The sequence below is a fragment of the Mustelus asterias genome, unplaced genomic scaffold (genome assembly GCF_964213995.1).
Source record: "Mustelus asterias unplaced genomic scaffold, sMusAst1.hap1.1 HAP1_SCAFFOLD_150, whole genome shotgun sequence".
NCBI classification, from domain to species: Eukaryota; Metazoa; Chordata; class Chondrichthyes; order Carcharhiniformes; family Triakidae; genus Mustelus; species Mustelus asterias.
In genome coordinates this window covers 205144-222802 of record NW_027590172.1, presented here as the reverse complement: position 1 = coordinate 222802, position 17659 = coordinate 205144, and the positions used below count along the sequence as shown (strand labels likewise).

The 17659-nt window shown below is 46.6% G+C and overlaps 5 protein-coding genes across 6 annotated transcripts in view; 2 read left to right on the top strand and 3 right to left on the bottom strand.

The window, feature by feature from the left end:
* The window catches only part of LOC144484999 (uncharacterized), a 274616-nt gene extending 263579 nt beyond the window's left edge, over positions 1 to 11037 (bottom strand). The window contains exon 1 of the mRNA XM_078203324.1: positions 10992 to 11037. The gene's annotated coding sequence lies outside the window, so the exon portion shown is untranslated. The remainder of the gene's footprint in view (positions 1 to 10991) is intronic.
* LOC144485002 (uncharacterized) overlaps positions 1 to 17659 on the top strand; it is a 397873-nt gene that overhangs the window by 191279 nt on the left and 188935 nt on the right. The window lies entirely within an intron of this gene.
* The window catches only part of LOC144484979 (uncharacterized), a 565458-nt gene that overhangs the window by 543862 nt on the left and 3937 nt on the right, over positions 1 to 17659 (top strand). The window lies entirely within an intron of this gene.
* On the bottom strand, positions 1682 to 12538 carry LOC144484980 (uncharacterized). The gene is made up of 6 exons (XM_078203306.1): positions 12481 to 12538; positions 11650 to 11657; positions 10992 to 11095; positions 6751 to 7041; positions 6148 to 6666; positions 1682 to 1685 (listed from the first exon to the last, which is right to left on the bottom strand). Exons 1-6 carry the CDS (start codon positions 12536 to 12538, stop codon positions 1682 to 1684), a joined length of 984 nt encoding a protein of 327 aa, XP_078059432.1.
* Positions 13302 to 16266, bottom strand: LOC144485005 (uncharacterized). 2 transcript variants are annotated; one of them, XM_078203333.1, is made up of 2 exons: positions 16175 to 16266; positions 13302 to 14605 (listed from the first exon to the last, which is right to left on the bottom strand). In XM_078203333.1, the coding sequence occupies exon 2, from the start codon at positions 14265 to 14267 to the stop codon at positions 13677 to 13679; it is 591 nt and encodes a 196-aa protein (XP_078059459.1). In that variant the 5' UTR covers positions 14268 to 14605; positions 16175 to 16266; the 3' UTR covers positions 13302 to 13676. The 2 variants fall into 2 exon arrangements, with proteins under 2 accessions (XP_078059459.1, XP_078059458.1); XM_078203332.1 differs by having other exon boundaries at positions 16179 to 16266.

Genomic DNA, 17659 nt, shown 5'->3' with positions numbered 1-17659 from the left:
TAGTTCAGTCGGGGCAGCATGGTCGGTGCAGGCTTGGAGGGCCGAAGGGCCTGTTCCTGTGCTGTAATTCTCTTTGTTCTTTGTTCTATTACGAGAGAAATTGAACATAGAAGTAAAGATGTTCTGCTTCAGTTATACAGGGCGTTGCTGAAACTGCATCTTGAACACTGGGTGCAGCTTTGTCTCTTATTTAAGAAATGATACAAATGCATTGAAAGTGGTTCAGAGGAGGTTTAATCGATTGCTTCCCAATTCTTGACCCTCACAGGATAAATTTTGTCCGATTTTTCTTGTCTTCATCTCTGACAAAGAGTCATCCTGACTCAAGATGTTGTCTCTATTCTCTCTTTACAGATGCTGTCAGACTTGCTGAGATTGTCCAGCATTTTCTGTTTTTGTTTCAGATTCCAAAAACTGCAGAACATCAGTCATTAGGAAGTGACACCACACGTCCTTTTATTACAAAGAAGCAGACACACAAATTACCTTGTGCTGCCTTGTTTTCTCAGTGGAAAAGCTTTGAACTTACTACAGCAGCAGAGAAAAGCAATGAAGAAAAGGATGTTGCTGCAAGTGACTGAGATCCTGGATTAACTCAGTTAGGAGTTAATGGGAAGTGATATCAGCAAGGTGACCGGGGCAGCACGGTGACACAGTGGTTCGCACTGCTGCCACACAGTGCCAGGAACCCGGGTTCAATTCCGGCCTTGAGCAACTGTGTGGAGTCTGTACATTCTCCCCGTGTCTGCGTGGGTTTTCGTCAGGTGCTCCGGTTTCTTCCCACACTCCAAAGATGTGCAGGTTAGATTGAATGGCTGTGTTAAATTGCCTCTTAGTGTCAGGGGAATTAGTTGGGTAAATACGTGGGGTTGCGGGGGTAGGTCCTGGGTGGGATTGTGGTCAGTGCAGACTCAATGGGCCAAATGGCCTCCTTCTGCACTGTAGGGATTCTATGAGTTCATAGGAAGTGACATCAGCAAGATGACCAATATCCTTCAGGGACCAATCAAACATTAATCATGCACCATTTTATCAATCAGGGATTGATCATGTGCTGCTGAGGCCAATCAGAACCACAGGAGACGAGTGACAAAGCTGAATGAGCGAATACCGCATAGAGATAGTTGTGAGCGAGGGTTGATGAGTGACAATTTTCCGGAGCTCGGTGCGCAACACAACACAACATGAAGTAAGAAGATAGACTTTGGTCAACAGAACAGCCGACAGCCACAGTCAACCAGAAGCCGAGAGCTGGTGTTCCAGAGTGAGTGGACTGATCCACTGTGTTTAAATATTGTGATTTTATACTTATTACAATTAATAAATTCTGTGACAACATTCTTGTACCTGGAACAGTCCGTAACTAGTCAGGAGCTGCAGATTCCTTTCACAACTTATTCCAATGGGTAACTGACTTGACTGTTACAATTGAGATTGGAGCCAAACCCAGATCTTACAATAGGATAGAATTTCACATTCTGTTTGAAGGGGAGAAATGTGGGTCTAAAACCAGTGTTTTGAATCTAAATAAATGGTCTGAAAGCAGAGCTGGCGAAGCCATACAAAGTAAGGGATATTATATTTTTTCATCTTTGATTTGTTTTGAAATATTTTCTGTGAATATCGTTATAATCCTAGTTGGGGCCGTTAATGTTTGAAGAAAAATTCAAATAGCCAGTGATTAACTGAAAGAATAATGTCATAAGAATCTTTAAACAAAAACATACTTTAATATATATATAAAACAAAAGAAAATTAAAAACCAACACTACAAACTTAACACTGTCGGTTAAAAAGACTTATGTTAGAAACAGTTCTACGTTTTAACTTCTACCCAAAATTTCCCTGATACTTAATGTCTTGAAGGTTCATTCACTTCTGTTCCTGTGAACATATGGAAGGTACGTCAAAGCTCACCAGAATTCACTTTAATCCTCCTCAGTGTTCCAGCGATTCTCCAAGCTTTTATGAGGTCCTTCCATTCGCTTCCCACTAAACAACCCTTCAACTATCCTCTATGATCTCAAAACTGTGGACTCCTCAAAGCCTGAGCTTCACTGTCTTCTTGCTGAGGGATTTAAACATGAGGAACAGCCCTGGTTCCTCATGGCCCTCCAGCCTTCCAGTCCCACAGCTGGTTCACAGCTCCCGGTCCCACAGCTCCTGCTCCCACAGCTGGTTCACAGCTCCTGGTCCCACAGCTGGTTCACAGCTCCCGATCCCACAGCTGGTTCACAGCTCCCGGTCCCACAGCTCCTGGTCCTACAGCTGGTTCACAGCTCCTGGTCCTACAGCTGGTTCACAGCTCCTGGTCCCACAGCTGGTTCACAGCTCCTGGATCCACAGCTGACAGCTTCCAGGCTAACTGCAGACTGCCTGCTTTCTGTGAAAGGTCAAAGCCTTTCTCTTTTCTCCTTTCCGTTTAACTAAGGGTCTGTGGAATATTCCATTCAGGGGGAGGTGGTGGGAATGTCTCTGGCCGAGTAATGCAGAGACCCAGCAAAGGATCTGGGGACAGGCAGCCGGTGGGATTTGAATTCAGTGAATCAATCTGGAATTATATAAAGTTAGTCTCAGTAACAGTGACCATAAAACTGTCAGGGATTGTTGTAAAAACCCATCCGGTTCACCCTATTAATACCCCCTATTAGGGAAGGAAATCTGCCATCCTTACCCGGTCTGGCCTACATGTGAATCCAGACCCACACAGCGATGTGGGTGAATCTTAACTGTCCCTCTGAAATGTCCGAGCAAGTCACTCCATTCAGGGACAATTAGGAGCTGAGCAACGTGTGCTGGGGCTTTGCGAGCAGTGTCCACATCCCAGGAAAGAATAAAGAATATTCCACGGAAAGCGATGGGTGATTTGAAATGAATTGAAAGGTCAGGAGGTGCTCGTATCGTCCAGAGCTGCTTTTCAATGGATCCTCCTGTTTAAAATAAAAACACATCAGTGTGCCCCTTTCCCAGACACAATTGACCTTGGAATATCACAATGCTGTTTTTAAACATTCCTTTGTTAAAGAATCAGACATTTAGAATTGTGAAACACAGAAATTAAATGTTCCGTTTTTCCTGGGATCCTCCTGTGCCTGGCACCGGTGTCCTGAACAAGGTGATTAACATTCTCTGGGTTAAAGGTTCCTCCTGGTTCTTGCTGTCTGTTGTGTCCTTTGTCACAGTCGGTACCAGGACATTTCTATTGAAAGGTTGTTAAGAAATTCCAGTGAATTCCAGCCCCTTGTGTAACGTTCCATTTGGTGTGTGTCAGATTCAGAGATGTCCACGTGTGTGTGAAAAGGGTTCTGGGTAAGGGTTTTAACCCTTCTTTCCCCGTTAGTAACAATGAGCCCTTTATTCAATTCTAAAGTATAAAGTCCTCATTAGATATCAATTCTACCTGTTATCTACATTTCACCAACCAGTCTATATTTTCATCACAGGACTGCAGTGGGAGCACCATCAACATCTTACTGACTTGATTGATTTTATCGAGGAGGTGACAAAGGTGATCGATGAGGGTAGAGCAGTGGATGTTGTGTACATGGATTTTAGTCAGGCTTTCGACAAGGTCCCTCATGGTCGGCTCATCCAGAAGATTAAGATGCATGGGATTCACGGTGACTTGGCCGCTTGGATTCAGAATTGACTTGCCCATAGAAGTCAGAGAGTAGTGGTGGAGGGTGTTTTTCTGGCTGGAAGTCCATGACTAGTGGTGTTCTGCAGGGATCCGTACTGGGACCTGCGCTATTTGTGATCTATATAAATGACTTTGATGAAAATGTGGATGGGTGGGTTAGTAAGCTGGCAGATGTCACAAAACTAGATGGAGTTGTAGATAATGTAGAAGGTTGTGAAAGGTTACAGTGGGATGTAGATCAGCTGCAGATATGAGCGGAGAAATGGCAGATGGATTTTAATCCGGGCAAGTGTGAGGTGCTGCACTTTGGGAGATCAAATATTAAGGATAAGTATACAGTTAATGTACAGGGGGATCTTGGGGTTCAAGTCCATAGCTTCCTGAAATTAGCCACACAAATATTTAGTCGGTAAAGAAGGCATTTCTTTATGGTCTAGTTTGGACCAGGGAGCGGCGCGGGCTAATTGTTCCTGGTTTCTCGTTTCAAGGCTTCATTCTATGATCATCTTGCTGGTGCCAGTACAGAGTGAGACTGCGGATAGTTGGGAACCTGTCTCGGGGGCAGGGAATTCATATGGTGTTCGTGGAAGTGGAAATGACTAGGGTTGGGAAGCATTTTCCGATCGGGGCCATTGTGATCTCCTGGACTCGTTTCGATCGCCTCAGGGGGTCGGAGAGGAATTTCCCAGATTTTTTTTCCCCATATTGGCCCTGGGGTTTTTCACTCTGGGTTTTTGCCTCTCCCTGGAGATCACATGGTCTGGAATGGGGGGGGTGGGGGTAAGTTAATAGGTTGTAATGAACAAAGCATCGTAGCTGTGAGGGACAGCTCGGTGGATAGGATATTGGTATGTAGATAGGCTGGAAAATTGGGCGGGGATCCTGGATTCAGGATTCAATCCTGGACCGGGGAGCGGCGCGGGCTTGGAGGGCCGAAGGGCCTGTTCCTGTGCTGTATTGTTCTTTGTTCTTTGTTCATATGGCATGCTTGCCTTTATTGAGTACAAGAGTCAGCATGCCATGTTGCAGCTTTATAAAAGTTGTTTGGGCCGCACTTAGAATGTTGCGTTCAATTCTGGTCGCCACATTACAGAAAGGATGCAGAGGCTTTGATGAGGGTGCAGAAGAGGTTTCCCAGGATGCTGCCTGGATTGGAGGGTGTGAGCGACTGACAAACGAGGGTTGTTTTCTCGATAGCGGTGGAGGGTGAGGGGAGACCTGATAGCAGTCTATAAAATGAGAGACATAGAATCTTTTCCCTCAGAATTGATATGTCTAATACCAGGGAGCATGCACTTAAGGTGAGACGGGGAAAGTTCAAAGGAGATGTGAGAGGTAAGTTTTTTTACACAGAGAGTGGTAGGTGTCTGGAATGCGCTGCTAGGAGTGGTGGTGGAGGCAGATACGATAGGGGCGTTTAAGGGGGTTTTAAATAAGCACATGAATATGCAAGGAATAGAGGAGTATGGACCAAGGGCAGGCAGAAAGGAATAGTTTAATTTGGCATCATGTTCGACACAACATGGTGGGCTGAAGCGTCTGTTCCTGTGCTGTACTGTTCTACGTTCTATTTGTGATCTCCATTTAGAAAAAGGAAATAGAGGCACTGGAGAAGGGGCAAGAAAGATTCACAAGAATAATCCCAGAACTGTCATCACTTGTGAACTCACTGGTGTTTCACCAAGTTTGCTGACTGAGTGAATCCCTTCCCAGTCAGAGCAGGTGACCAGCCTCTGCCTGGTGTGAACTCACTGGTGGGACATTAGTTCCCGAGAGCTTTTGAAGCCACGCCCACATTTAAAGGGTCTCTCCTGGGTGTGATGATGTTGTGTTTGGGCAGGCTGGATAACCGAGTAAATCCTTTCGCACACACCGAGCAGGTGAATGGTTTCTCCCCGGTGTGAACTCACTGGTGTTTCAGCAGTGTTGATGATATTCTAAACCTCCCTGAACAGTGAGAGCAGCTGAACGGCCTCTCCCTGGTGTGAATGTGCTCGGGGATCATCAGTTCCTGAGAGCTTTTGAAGCCGGCCTCTCAGGCAGAGCATTTAAAGGGGCTCTCCTTGGGGTGAGTGGCTTTGTGTTTCTGCAGGCTGGATGACTGAGTGAATCCCTTCCCACACACAGAGCAGGGGAATGGTCTCTCCCCAGTGTGAACTCGCTGATGTTCCCACAGGCTGGATGACCTTTTAAACCTCTTTGTGCAGTGAGAGCAGCTGAACGGTCTCTCCTCAGTGTGAATGCGCTGGTGGGACACCAGGTCCTGAGAGCTTTTGAATCCGCTCCCACAGTCAGAGCATTTAAACGGTCTCTCATTAGTGTGAGTGACTTTGTGTCTGCGCAGGTGGGATGAAGTAGTGAATCCCTTCCCACACACCGAGCAGGTGAATGGTCTCTCCCCGGTGTGAACTCGATGGTGTTTCAGCAGGTTGTATGATGTTCTAAATCTCTTTGTGCAGAGAGAGCAGCTGAACGGTCTCTCCTCAGTGTGAATGCGCTGGTGGGACATCAGATCCTGAGAGCTTTTGAAGCCATTCCCACAGTCAGAGCATTTAAATGGTCGCTCACTGGTGTGAGTGGCTTTGTGTTTCTGCAAGCTGCATGACTGAGTGAATCCCTTCTCACACACAGAGCAGGTGAATGGCCTCTCCCCGGTGTGAACTCGCTGGTGAATCTGCAGATTGGATGAAGTTCTAAATCTCATTGAGCAGTGAGAGCAGCTGAACGGTCTCTCCTCAGTGTGAATGCGCTGGTGGGACACCAGATCCTGAGAGCTTTTGAATCCGCTCCCACAGTCAGAGCATTTAAACGGTCTCTCATTGGTGTGAGTGAGATTGTGTCTGCACAGGTTTGATGAATGAGTGAATCCCTTCCCACACACCGAGCAGGTGAATGGTCTCTCCCCGGTGTGAACTCGTTGGTGTCTCCGCAGGTCGGATGAAGTTCTAAACTTCTTTGTGCAGTGAGAGCAGCTGAACGGTCTCTCCTCAGTGTGAATGCGCTGGTGAATCATCAGTTCCCGAGAACTTTTGAAACCACTCCCACAGTCAGAGCATTTAAATGGTCTCTCATTGGTGTGAGAGAGATTGTGTTTCTGCAGGCTGGATAACTGAGCGAATCCCTTCCCACACACAGAGCAGGTGAACGGCCTCTCCCCAGTGTGAACTCCCTGGTGTGTTTGTAAATGGGATGACTGAGTGAATCCCTTCCCGCACACAGAGCAGGTGAATGGTCTCTCCCCAGTGTGAACTCGCTGGTGTATCTTCAGGTTGGATGAAGTTCTAAATCTCTTTGTGCAGTGAGAGCAGCTGAACGGTCTCTCCTCAATGTGAGCGCGCTGGTGGGACAGCAGTTCCCCAGAGCTTTTGAAACCGCTCCCACAGTCAGAGCATTTAAATGGTCTCCAATTGGTGTGAGTGAGATTGTGTTTCTGCAGGCTGGATAACTGACTGAATCCCTTCCCACACACACAGCAGGTGAATGGCCTCTCCCCAGTGTGAACTCGTTGGTGTCTCTGCAGATTAGGTAAGTCAGTGAATCCCTTCCCACACACAGAGCAGGTGAACGGCCTCTCCCCAGTGTGACTGCGTTGATGAATTTCCAGTAGAGATGGGAACCTGAATCCCTTCCCACATTTCCCACATTTCCACGGTTTCTCCATGGTTCGGGTGTCCTTGTGACTCTCCAGGTTAAACAATCAGTTAAATCTCACACAGAACACGGGTACAGTCTCTCCCCTGTGAATGCTGCGATGTATTTTCAGGCTGTGTAACTGGTTAAAGCTCTTTCCACACTCAGTGCACTGGAACACTCTCACTCGGGTGTGTGTATCTCAGTGCATTCCTAGTCACAGCGATGTTTACAATCTTTTGAAGCCAAGAGGCCAAACAAACATTTCTCCTGCTAGCTTCAAAAGCCGATGATATTCAGGTCCCAAGAAATCAAGTCACTCTGTCAGATCTCGATGTGATGTTGGAGATTTCTGTCTGATTTCTCCTTGTCTAATATCCTGTAAGTCAATTTAGAAAAAAAGAAATCGCAATTCAGAATATGATCGAAATTCAAATCTACATTTCTAGTTTATGGAGCATTCATTAAAGACACAGTCATGGAGCATTAAACTTGCCCAGCAGGGCCTCCCGTATCAGCACACAGGCAGCTGCTTTGTGAGACTGCCAGCAGTACGGACAAGTCAGAGATAAGGGTGTCCTCAGAAGTGGGATTCATTGTGAAAGCTCAGGGACGGTTGATAAGATGCAGCAATTCTGTGATTCTAATGAACGTTCTTTCCTCTCCCATTCCCCAAAAGACGTGAGCCTCCATCCCACACACTCTCCCTCCATTCTCACTCTGCTGTATCTAATATTCACCCTCCCAATTCTCCTGAAGGTGCTGATTGAGGCTGATTGACAGATCCATGCTCACTGCTTCCTGTCCAGCACAGAAATCAGAACAAATAGGAGCTGCAGTCAGCATTCGGCCCATCGAGTCTGCTCAACCATTCATTCAGATTATTGGTTGATCTACCTCTGCATTATTTTCCCCACACTGTCCCCCATATCCATCGATATCTTCAATATCTAGAAACCTATCAATCCCTCTCTTGAAAATTCTTGATGACTGAGGCTCTATAGTCCTCTGGGGTAGAGAATCCAAAACATCACCACATCCTTGAGTGAAGAAATCCTTCCTCATCTGAGCTTTCTCTCCATTTTCCAGCCTGTTCCCAATAATTATTGACTCCCTTGTCATTCAAAAACTGTCTAACTCATCCTTGAATACATTCAATCCCTCCACTGGTCCCTATGGAAGAGAAATCTTGATACTAACAATTCTCTGAGGGAAGAGATTGTTGGAAATATATAATATAGCTGTCGTCCAAAATTACACAGCCAGATATAATAAGTGTATTTTATTACAGAGCTATAAATAATATATCTAATCTGTACCATATAACAGGGAAGCGGAGAGCCTCGTGGTATTATCGCTAGACTATTAATCCAGAAATTTAGCTGATGTTCTGGGGACCCAGGTTTGAATCCTGCCACGGCAGATGGTGGAATTTGAATTTAAAAACAAAATCTAGAACTAAGAATCGACTGATGACCATGAAATCATTGTTGATTGACCAGAAAAACCCATTTGGTTCATTAATGTGCTTTAGGGAAGGAAATCTGCCGTCCTTACCCAGTCTGGCCTACATGTGACTCCAGAGCCACAGCAATGTGGTTGACTCTCAACCATCCTCCGAAATGGCCCAGCGAGCCATTCAGTTCAAGGGCAATTAGGGATGGGCAATAAATGCTGGCCCAGCCGGCAATGCCCGTGTCCCAAGGATGAATTAAAAACAACATCAGACGTGTCTCTGTCCGATATTAGTTTACTGTCCCCTTTAATATATATCAGAAATTAGATGGGCACATGAAGGAAATAAAGTTGCAGGGGAACGGGAATATAGAAAGGGAATGGGACTGACTGGATTGTTCTACAGAGAGTCGGCATGGATTCGAGTTACTGAATGGACTCCTTCTGCGCTGTAATGACTCGATGAGTGGAAATATATAACATAGTTTCAGTGTTACATTACAAGATGAGAAATAATAATAAATGTACTTTGTTACAGAACCATAAATAATATACCAAATCTACAATATAACAACACTAGGCATATCTCTGTCCTATATTAATTTATTGTTCTTTTAAATGTCAGCCATCTCCTCAGGAAACCAGCCCTTTAATTGTGAACATTAGGAAAGGGACTTTTTAGCCAGACAAATCAATGTGTCAAGCTGAGGGAGCAAAGGATCTCAATGTCTTTAAGAGAAATTGCAGTGTTAATATAAGCCTTACTTGAGACTAATAAATAAACTTTAAACTTTAGGGGCGGCACGGTAGCACAGTGGTTAGCACTGCTGCTTCACAGCTCCAGGGTCCCGGGTTCGATTCCCGGCTCGGGTCACTGTCTATGTGGAGTTTGCACATTCTCCTCGTGTCTGCGTGGGTTTCCTCCGGGTGCTCCGGTTTCCTCCCACAGTCCAAAGATGTGCGGGTTAGGTTGATTGGCCAGGTTAAAAATTGCCCCTTAGAGTTCTGAGATGCGTGGATTAGCGGGTAAATATGTGGGGGTAGGGCCTGGGTGGGATTGTGGTCGGTGCAGACTCGATGGGCCGAATGGCCTCCTTCTGCACTGTAGGGTTTCTATGAGTTCTATAATATAAACTACCCAATTCTCCTGAAGGTGCTAATTAATGCTGATCGACACTCACCATTTCATGTTCCTGACAGATCATAAGAAATAGTTAGAAATTCAGCCCACCAAGCTGTTCAATTGAATTTTTTTTATTCATTCATGGGACATGGATGTTGCTGGCTGGCCAGCATTTATTACCCATCCCTAGTAGCCCTTGGAGGGCAGTTGAGAGTCAACCACATTGTGGTGGCTTTGGAGTCACATGAAGGCCAGACCAGTTAAGGATGGCAGATTTCATTCCCTGAAGGACATTCGTGAACCAGATAGGTTTTTCCGACAATCGAAAGGGTTTCATGGTCATCAGGAATTTCTTAATTCCAGATATTTTTAATTGAATTCAAATTCCACCAGCTGCTGTGGGGTGGGATTGTTGTCGGTGCAGACTCGATGGGCTGAATGGCCTCCTTCTGTACTGTAGGGTTTCTATGATTCTATGGCAGGATTCAAACCCGGGTCCCCAGAACATTAGCTGAGTTTCTGAATTAATAGTCCAGCAATAATACCACAAGGCCATCGTCTCCCCATCAAGATCATGGCTGATCTGATTGTGATCTTAACTCCACTTTTCTTCCTGTCACCCTTGACTCCCTTTTCAATCAGAATTCTCTGTATTTTGAGTATATTTAATGATGCAGCCTCCACTGCTCTCTGGGGAAGAGAATTGCAAAGACTAACGGCCCTCTGAGGGAAGACATTTCTCCTCATCGCCATCAGAAATGGGGGACCCTTTATTTTGACAATCTGCCGACTAATTCTAGAATCCCCAACATTGGAAACATCCTCTCTTCATCTATACTAATCACTACCTCACAATCTGATGTCAATACTATGATCACCTCTAAACTCCAGTCAATACAGGCCCAAACTTTCCTCACAAAACAATCCCTTCATCCCAGGTATCAGCCTGCAGATCCTTCTCTGAACTGACAATGACAGAGAGGTGATCAGGGAGGGCAGAGCTGAAACAAAGCAATGGATGGACATGGATTCAGATCCACAGTAACGGAGTCACACCAGCCCCAGAGACGTGGAACCAGAGTACAGATAACAGAGCACAGGACGAAAATTCAAAATTATAGGTAAATGTTCAATAATACTCACCTCTGAAACAATTTCACTATTTTCTCATTTAAAACCTGCGGCTGGAAAGATGTCAGAAGCACTGGAATCAGAGAAAAATTGCAATCTTCAAATGTTCCAACTCGCTGCAAAAGGAGATTACAAGAGTCATGTGTCAATTGTGGCTTGAAATTAAGAAATACACATTTTTGGGGGGCTTGAGATTGCTGTAAAAATCCTCTTCTTCTAACCATCTGTAAAAGGAGATTCCAAAATCACAGAATCTCTGCAGTGCAGAAGGAGGCCTTTTAGCCCATCGAGTCTGCACCAAGTTTCTAACAGATCACCTTTACTCAGGCCCTATACCTGAAACCTGATGTACGTACATCACTAATCCTTTCCTTCCCCCTCATCTTGGGACACAAAGGGACAATTTAGCATAGTCGATCAACCCACTCTTTGGAGTGTGGGAGGAAACCAGAGCACCCAGAGGAAACCCACACAGACAGAGGGAGAATGTGCAAACTCCATACAGACAATCACCCGAGGCTGGAATTGAACCGGGTCTCTGGCGCTATGAGACAGAAGTGCTAACCACTGTGTCACCCCCAACAGTCATTTGTCCGCCCTGAATATAAATCCATAACATTCTCCCCTCCTGTTTTCTAGCATAAGATTACTTAAGATGGAATATACTTACATTGGAAGCTATTCAGACAAGGTTCATGAGCTGATTTCGGGCATGAAGAGGTCTGTTTTATGAGGAAAGGTTCGGCAGGGTGCATCTGTGCTCATTGGATTTTAGATAAATGAGATGTGATTGTTGGAGTGAAATTAAGACTGTGACCGTTGAAAGTTAATGCGTACGTGACTACAGGACCGGCTGCACCCAGCACTTATCCTGTGGTTAACAAAGATCATTCTGTTGCTGACTAAATAACGAACTAACCTTTGAGCTACAGCTTGTTATTGTATAAAAAATACGGAACAGACAAAAAAAACCAGACCGCGAGGTCCAGATGGTCAGCTTAGCTTAAGATAAAGCGGAACCGAAACTTGTGGGCTTTTGTTAACGGTTGTTTTTGAAGGAATGTGATTGGAGGTCAATTATTGCGAGGGGAGCCCAATTGGCTAAGTACAGGTAAGCACCCAAAGCTAATGACGAAGTAACCGCTAATGTCTGTATGATTAAAGTGTATAAAAGACGGCGAGCCGTCGCTGCAAATTGAGAAGGTGAAAGGCAGCATCCATTAACCCGGCCTGTCAGTCAATGACTCAAACATTGTCTCTCCTGGTCACCCAAATCCTGAAGCTCCGCCCACTGGCCGCGCATGCGCTCTGCTCCCCGCTAAACAAAGATGGCGGCCGCGGCACTGGGCCTGATCCCGGATAAAATCCACGGAGCTGCAAACCCGGGACCGGAAGGCTCTTATTCAGACCTTGCGGCCTACAGCAGATGTTTGTGAAGCCTCTGTTTCCTCCCCACCCCGACTCCCGGCTCCATTCCTCCCTCCGCCCCACCGATTCTCACCCCTTGAAATAAGCGTCTCCAGCACTCGCAGGGCTCCGAGCAAAGTGACACTGCGCATGCGCCAGATACAGCACTGCGCTTGCGCACCGGGCTCCTGTGCAGTGAATAGGGCACTGTCACACCCGCAGCGAATGCTGGGTAATAACCGCCATTGAAACCTCATGCAATTAATTCATAATAACGTTGTAAGCATTTGAGGTAAATTAATGAAATATTGAGAATTGGTACATTGCTGTGCTCCATTTCTCAAAGTTCTGCTGCAGGACCATGCAATGGTTTCAAAGCTTTTATACCGTTTCCCCTCTCACTCCTCCTTTTATGGTGCTGATTCTGGCTGGGTTCAAACGCACAGTCACTGGTTCTTCTCTCTCTCCCTGATACTGAATATTCACTGTTTTAGAGAATGATACAGCATAAATAGAAACCATTTGGCCCATTATGTCTCTGCTGGCTCTCTGGAAGATCTATCCAATTAATTCCACAGCCCAGCTCGTCGAGTCAGAACAATGCATATCTGTTGTAGTAATCTGAGACCTTAATGGAAAAGGGTTTCCACAGTTAAGCATACCAGGTGGCTGGTAGAATGTAATTAAATGTTTCTGCAGATCCCATATACTGCAGTGACATTATCCTAAAGGGCCAAGGGAGTATTCCAGTGTGTAAACCGGAGTACTACAGGGCACAACCTCAGGCTAAAGGGACGATCCTTTAAAACAGAGATTAGGAGGAATTTCTTCAGCCAGAGAGTGGTGAATCTGTTGGAACTCTTTGCCACAGAAGACTGATGTGACTGTGCAATATTTCACTTCTTTGTTTCGCTTCCTTTCATCATTTAATTTCATAATGGACACGGCACTGTGAAGAAGTCAGTAAGAATTGTCAGCAAGGATTAATCAGCACTTTTTAATTGGAGATGTTAATCAGTGGAACATTTCAGACACTGAATTGTACATTTTGTATCAAAGATCAATTTAGGACTGAATTTGAAAACTTCATAACTTTTCTTGCAACTAAACTGCTGAGGGTTCTTGAATTGAGGAGAAAGATCACAGATGGCGATTTTAAAAAGGGACAAAACAGCCCAAAAATCGTGACATCTCCAGATTCTAGCTAGTTATCGGATTGTTAACATCAGCAGAATCAAACCAGATATTGTCAGACTATCGATCCTGAATGTTTTTAACAGCAGCAAACAGTCACTTGTGAATTTGCTGGTGTCTCAACAGACGTTGTGACTGAGTGAACCCCTCCCCACACAATGAGCAGGTGAACGGCCTCCCCCCGGTGTGAACTCGCCGATGTGACAGCAGTTGGGATGACCAAGGGAATCCCTTCCCACACACGGAGCAGGTGAACGGCTTCTCCCCAGTGTGAGTGTGTTGGTGTTTATTGAGGTCGGTTGACTGCCTGAAACTCTCTCCACAGGTGGTGCACCTGAATGGATCCTCCTTCGTGTGCATTCGGTGGTGTGACTGGATAGCGAATATCTGAGTGAATCCCATCCCACACACAAAGCAAATGAATGGTTTGGCACCCGTGTGAATCCGCTGGTGTTCAGTGAGAAGGGATGAAGTCTGGAATTTCTCTCCACAGGTTGTGCAGCTGAATGGCTTCTTCACAGCGTGAACCCGCTGGTGTAACCGAAGGGCAGCTGACTGAGTGAATCTCCTCTCACACACGGAACAGCTGAATGGCTTCTCCCCAGTGTGAACGCGTCGATGGATTTCCAGCCGGGATGAAGAATTGTATCCTTTACCACAGTCCTCACATTTCCACGATTTCTCCATGGTGCCAGTTTCCTTGTCCCTCTCCAGGTTGCAGAATCAGTTGAACACACACAGAGTACGTGTAGTTACTCCCCGCTGCGAGCGGTCTGATGTTTTTACAGGCTGTTTAACGATTTAAAGATCTTTCACGGTTAGTGCTCTGCAGCACTCTCATTCCAGGATGTGTTTTGATGCTTTTCCTGTCACACTGATGTTTGAAATGGTCTCACAGACAAACATTGCTCCTTCCAAATTCAAACACTGATGATATTGGCTGTGGTGAACTGAGTGATTCTGTCAGATCATTCTGTGATGTTCAGTTTGAGCTTACTGTCCATAAATCCACACACTCTAATTTCCTGGAAAAAGGAGTTTACAAAATTTATAAATAGAGAAATTCTGAACAGAATTACATTTTTCATGATACATCTGTCTTTATTTGTGCCTTGAAAACAGTGACTCCTCATCCCACACACTCTTCCCAGGCTAACTGTCTGTCCCATATTTAACAGGATTAATCTGTATTTGAGTCCACTGTCCCAGGCTTTCTCATTGCATACAACCCCATCCCTCACTGTTTCCATGTTCCCACAACTCTGGCAGACGCCACTTCCACACAGCCTGACCTCAGTTCTGGCAAGACCCATCCACCATTCATTTGGACTCCAGGGCAGGCTGTACCATAATTTTCACCATGAGAGTTGATCAGCCTGCTAAATCCATCACACCATCTTCACAATTCCTTTCCTTACTTGCAGATTCCACCCCCTCCCTCTGGGGTGGCACAGTGTTTAGCACTGCTGCCTCACAGCGCCAGGGACCCAGGTTTGATTCCTGGCTTGGGTCACTCTCTGTATGGAGTCTGCATGTTCTCCCCATGTCTGCGTGGGTTTCCTCCGGGTGCTCCAGTTTCCTCCCACAGTCCAAAGATGTGCCTCCAATCCATTGACTCTGCTACACTTCCTGCTGCCTCGGCAAAGCAGCCAGCATAATTAAGGACCTCATGCATCCCGGACATTCTCTCTTCCATCTTTATCGGTCGGGAAAAAGATACAGAAGTCTGAGGTCACGTACCAACCGACTCAAGAACAACTTCTTCCCTGCTGTTGTCGGACTTTTGAATGGACTTACCTTGCATTAAGTTGATTTTTCTCTACACCCTAGCTGTAACTGTAACACTACATTCTGCACCCTCTCATTTCCTTCTCTATGAACGGTATGTTTTGTCTGTATAGTGCGCAAGAAACAATACTTTTCACTGTATGATAATACACGTGACAATAATAAATCAAATCAAAGAATGGTGAATGGGTCTTGCCAGAACTGAGGTCAGGCTGTGTGAGGCTGTCTTCTCCCAGAGTTGTGGGAACATACAAACAGTGAGGGATGGGGTTGTGGTCGGTGCAGACTCACTGGGCCGAATGGTCTCCTTCTGCACTGTAGGGATTCGATGATTTATTGTCCCCCTCCCCCATCCTCTGATGTGAATCATCCTCCAGTGGCTGAGCCAGGATGGGGCCGTTAACCTGGGCCTGTTCCCGGGAGGGAGGGAGGGAGAAGCCCCGCAGCTGCAAACCAGGGAGCTGACAATAATTCTGAAGGGTTTGTTCCAGCTCACAATGCCCAGGGGCTGATTGACGGCAGCTCGGACCAATAGGAAGAGGAGGCGGGGCCGGATGACCGAGCGGGAGACGCTGGTCCTCCAACCAATCAGATTCAATCGGGATCTGGAATGAGCCTGGAACTCCCTCTGTCTGCGCACGCGCTCCGCCGCAAGCTGTGCCCGTCTCAAGATGGCGGCCGTTCACCCGGGCCTGTCTGAGGGTAAAGCCCGAGCAGCTGTCATCCGTTTAAATACCGAATCCGAGCTTCGTATGAGGACTTGGGGCCTATACAGCATGTCTTATGAAGCCTCCAAACCAACCCACCCACCGGCTCCGTCTCTCGTTCCTGATTTATCCGGCGGTATCTCCCGGGCTGATAATTCCCACAACCGCCTCAATCCTCAACTGTGAGCGGCAATGCGCATGCTCCAGATCACAATGGGGGTCCGCACTCAGCCCCGCCCCTCATTCACTCCCATTGGCTGGAGGACCAGGCTCTCCCGTACGGTCCTGCAGCCCCTCCCCTCATTCACTCCGATTGGCTGGAGGACCAGGCTGTCCCGCCCCGTCCACCAGCCCCGCCCCTCATTCACTCCCATTGGCTGGTGGACCAGACTGTCCCCCTCGGTCCTCCAGTCCCGCCCTTCATTCACTCCTATTGGCTGGAGGACCAGGCTGTCCCGCTTGGTCCTCCCGCCCCGCCCCTTATTCACTCCGATTGGCTGGAGGACCAGGCTGTCCCGCTCAGTCCTCCAGCCCCGCCCCTCATTCACTCCGATTGTCTGGTCACTGGAGATAAATCAGCAGGGGAAACAAAACAGGATTTTAACCTCCTGAAGCCAATTCAAGTCTGAGATGAAGAGGAATTTCTTCTCTCAGGGCGTTGTGAGTCTTTGGAATTCCTTGCCAGAGAGAGCTATGGGAGCAAAATCCTTGTGGTATATTTAAGGCTGAGTTAGATTTTTGATCAATAAGGGAATCAGGGGTTATGGGGAAAGGGCAGGAAAGTGGATGTGAGGAATGTTGGGTCAGCCATGATCCTATTGAATGCTGGAGCAGGCCTGAGGGGCCGATCTGCCTTCTCCTGTTCTTATTTCTTTTTGTCTTAATCATAGAATCCTACGTACAGAAGGAGGCCATTCGGCCCATCGAGTCTTCACTGACCACATTCCCACCTAGGTCCTATCCCCATAACCCCATGCATTTACCCTAGTAGTCCCCTGATACTAAGGGGCAATTTAGCATGGCCAATCCACCTAACCCGCACATCTTTGTAGTGTGGGAGGAAACCGGAGCGCCCAGAGGAAACCCACACGGAGAGAATGTGCAAATGACACATAGACAGTTACCCAAGCTGGGAATTGAATCCAGGTCCCTGGCGCTGAGGCAGCCGTGCTAACCACTGTGCCACCCGAGGATTCTGAGGTCAATTATAGCATGCGTGTTGATGTCTACCTGTCATGTGTCAAATTTTTCCGCACAGTCATAGGTGTATCAGGAGTATAGTAGGGGGCTGAGAACACAGCCTTGTGGGGCACTAATGTTGAGGATGATCATGGAGTAGGTGTTGTTGCCTATCCTTGCTGATTGTGGTCTATGAATTAGGAAGTTCAGGATCCAGTCAGAGAAGGAGGTGCCAAGGCCCAGGCCATGGAGTTTGGAGAGGAGTTTCTTGGGAATAATAGTGTTGAAAGCTGAGCTGTAGTCAATAAATAGGAGCCTGACATAGGTGTCCTTGTTATCTAGGTGTTCCAGGGTTGAGTGCAGGGCCAGGGAAATGGCGTCTGCTGTGGACCTGTTGCAGTGGTA

Coding starts and splice junctions, on each gene's coding strand:
- LOC144484980 (XM_078203306.1), bottom strand. CDS start 12,538: ATGCGCAGTGTCACTTTGCTCGGAGCCCTGCGAGTGCTGGAGACGCTT. Junction 7,042..10,991: donor ATAGTGAAATTGTTTCAGAG/GTGAGTATTATT, acceptor CACCAATTGGAG/ACCATTTAAATGCTCTGACT. Junction 6,667..6,750: donor TGTGGGAAGGGATTCGCTCA/GTTATCCAGCCT, acceptor TGGTTTCAAAAG/TTCTCGGGAACTGATGATTC.
- LOC144485005 (XM_078203333.1), bottom strand. CDS start 14,267: ATGGAGAAATCGTGGAAATGTGAGGACTGTGGTAAAGGATACAATTCT.